This window comes from Magnolia sinica, chromosome 1 (assembly GCF_029962835.1).
Source record: "Magnolia sinica isolate HGM2019 chromosome 1, MsV1, whole genome shotgun sequence".
Classification (NCBI taxonomy): domain Eukaryota; kingdom Viridiplantae; phylum Streptophyta; class Magnoliopsida; order Magnoliales; family Magnoliaceae; genus Magnolia; species Magnolia sinica.
This window is the reverse complement of record NC_080573.1, coordinates 4417294-4419927: the sequence shown is the minus strand read 5'-3', so window position 1 is coordinate 4419927 and position 2634 is coordinate 4417294. Positions and strand designations below refer to the sequence as shown.

Below are 2634 nucleotides of genomic sequence, written 5' to 3'. Positions count from 1 at the left end.
TGTTCAGCTCAGATCTTCGCTCAATTCCGATCAGAGGTCTCAAATGATAACTTTCTTACAACAGCACAAGGACGTCTTCGCTTGGTCGCACGGGGATATACTAGGCATTTCTCCCGATGTCATGGTCCACAGGTTGAACGTAGACACGAATCATAAATCGGTGAAACAGAAGAGAATAACATTTAATGTCGAAAGATACACTGTCATAGCCGATGAAGTTTCCAACCTCCTTAGCGTCCACTTCATTGAGGAAATACATTATCCGGACTGGATCGCCAATGTGGTCATGGTGAAAAAAGCAAGTGGGAAATGGCGAGTCTGTGTCAACTACTCGGATCTGAACAAAGCCTACCCCGAATATAGTTTCCCTTACCTCGAATCGATCAACTAGTCGACAGTACATCTAGCCACGAACACCTTTCCTTCCTGTATGCCTATTCCGAATATAATCAGATCCCGATGCATCCCTCATATAAGCAGAAGACTAACTTTGTCACAGATAAAGGGCTCTACTGTTACCGGGTCATATCTTTTGGCCTGAAGAACGCTAGGGTAACAGACCAAAGATTAGTAAATCAAATGGTTGCCAAACAAATCGGACAAACAATGAAAGTTTACGTCGATGACATGCTCGTCAAGAGCGTCAGAGCATCCAACCACCTTGCCGACCTCGAAGTGACGTTTTCAATCCTCCAGAAGTATCACATGAAGCTGAACCCAACCAAATGTGTCTTCGACGTCGGTTCTGACAAGTTCCTTTGGTTTCAAGTTAGCTAGAGAGACATCGAGGCGAATCCTGAGAAGATAAAAGCACTTCTCGACATGAGTTCCCCGTGAACAACGAAGGAAATCCAATGTCTAACTGGTCGAGTGGCAGCGCTCGGACGGTTTATCTACAGAGCTACCGATAGATATCTCTCCTTCTTCCAATAACTGAAAGGTCATAAGAAGGCTGGGTAGACCTCCGAATGCGAGTAAGCATTCCAGGAGCTGATGCAATACCTAGGTTCGTCACCTTTACTGTCGAAACCAGAAGAGGGTGGGCCCCTACTACTATACCTGGCAGTCTCGACCTCAGCCGTCAGCTCTGCACTCGTCAGGGAGGTAGGAAACAAACAGTATCCTATTTACTACACGAGTAAAGCAATGGTGCCCGCAAAGACCAGATACCCAAGTATCGAAAAGTTGGCGCTCGGCTTAGTTTTTTCAGCACGAAGGCTTCATCCGTACTTCCAGGCACATATCATCATCATCCTAACCGACTCCCCACTCAAGCAGGTCCTTCGAAAACCAGATGTCTTCGGACGACTTACAAAATGGGCAATAGAACTCAGAGAGTTTGACATCCAATACCGTCTGAGGATTGCGATTAAGGACCAAGCTGTGGTTGACTTCATAGCAGAATTCACCACCCCGAATGGCGATCCCAAAACAGAAGCAGCCTCGGCAACCCCACTAGTATCATCGCCTGCCAAAGATCTAGAGTCGGAATGGAGGTGGATCGTTTATGCCAACGAGTCTTCGAACGCTAAGCGAGCTGGGGCGGAATTGTCCTGGTCGCGCCTGACGCTACAACCATCTAGTATGTCATCAGGCTCAACTTCAGGGCCTTCAATAACGAAGCAAAATACGAAGCTCTTTTAACAGGACTCAGGCTGGCTGCGAGTCTGGGGATTCAGTCCCTTGAAGTGCGATGTGATTCCCAACTTATAGTGAACCATATCTCCACCGAGTACGAAGCCAAAGAGACCAGGATGGTGGCTTATTTAGCCGAAGCCCGAAAATTGATCGAGAGGTTCTGGAGTTATGTCATCAACCAAATTCCGAGGGCAGAGAACTCTTGGGTCGATGCCTTAGCAAGGTTAGCCTCAACCACAGAGGGAAAGATTCCTCGGATCATCCCCGTAGAATTCATGGAGAGCCCGAGCATCGACCAAATGGAACGAGAAGTGGTCAACCCAGTCAAGACCGCACCAAGTTCGATAAACCCAATCTACAACTACCTTATATCTGGTGAGGTCCCCCTAACAAGTTGGAAGCTCGACGCCTGAAGATCAGAGCAGCTCGATATATTATCCTGAATGGGGTCTTATACAAGAAGGGGTACTCACAGCCCTACCTCAGATGCCTTCGACCCAAAGAATCAGATTACATGATACGAGAAATTCACGAGGGCATCTACGGTAATCACTCCGGTGGCCGAGCCTTAGCTCTGAAAATCCTCCACCAAGGGTACTTCTAACTGACCATCCAAGAGGACTCGAAAGATTATGTCTGAAGGTGCAACAAATGTCAGAGGTTTACAGCAATACCGAGGTAACCGCCGGAAGAAATGACCCCTATGAGCGGGTCGTGGCCGTTCGCTCAGTGGGGGATCGACATCATTGGACCTCTTCCCAAAGGAAAAGGACAGGTGAATTTTGTTATTGTCACAGTCGATTACTTCACCAAATGGGCCGAGGCCGAACCCATGGCTAAAATAACCGAACAGAGAGTGGTCGACTTTATCTGGAAGAATATCGTTTGTCGAATCGGAATCCCGCGCACCATCGTTTCTGACAAAGGCAAGCAGTTCGACAATGATAAGTTCAGGAGCATGTGCAGAGGGCTCGGTATCTCAAATACTTATTCCTC

The 2634-nt window shown here is 47.6% G+C and overlaps 1 protein-coding gene across 1 annotated transcript; it reads left to right on the top strand.

The window, feature by feature from the left end:
- The first annotated feature begins 459 nt into the window (after positions 1-459).
- On the top strand, positions 460-1644 carry LOC131223467 (uncharacterized). The gene is made up of 2 exons (XM_058218923.1): positions 460-768; positions 988-1644. The coding sequence occupies exons 1-2, from the start codon at positions 460-462 to the stop codon at positions 1642-1644; spliced, it is 966 nt and encodes a 321-aa protein (XP_058074906.1).
- Positions 1645-2634: the final 990 nt, after the last annotated feature.

What these genes read in the sequence shown, in the direction of transcription:
- LOC131223467 (XM_058218923.1), top strand. Translation starts at nt 460, where the DNA reads ATGCATCCCTCATATAAGCAGAAGACTAACTTTGTCACAGATAAAGGG. An exon ending in ACAAGTTCCTTTGGTTTCAA is followed by an intron (nt 769 to 987) that starts GTTAGCTAGAGA and finishes TAAGCATTCCAG; the next exon opens with GAGCTGATGCAATACCTAGG.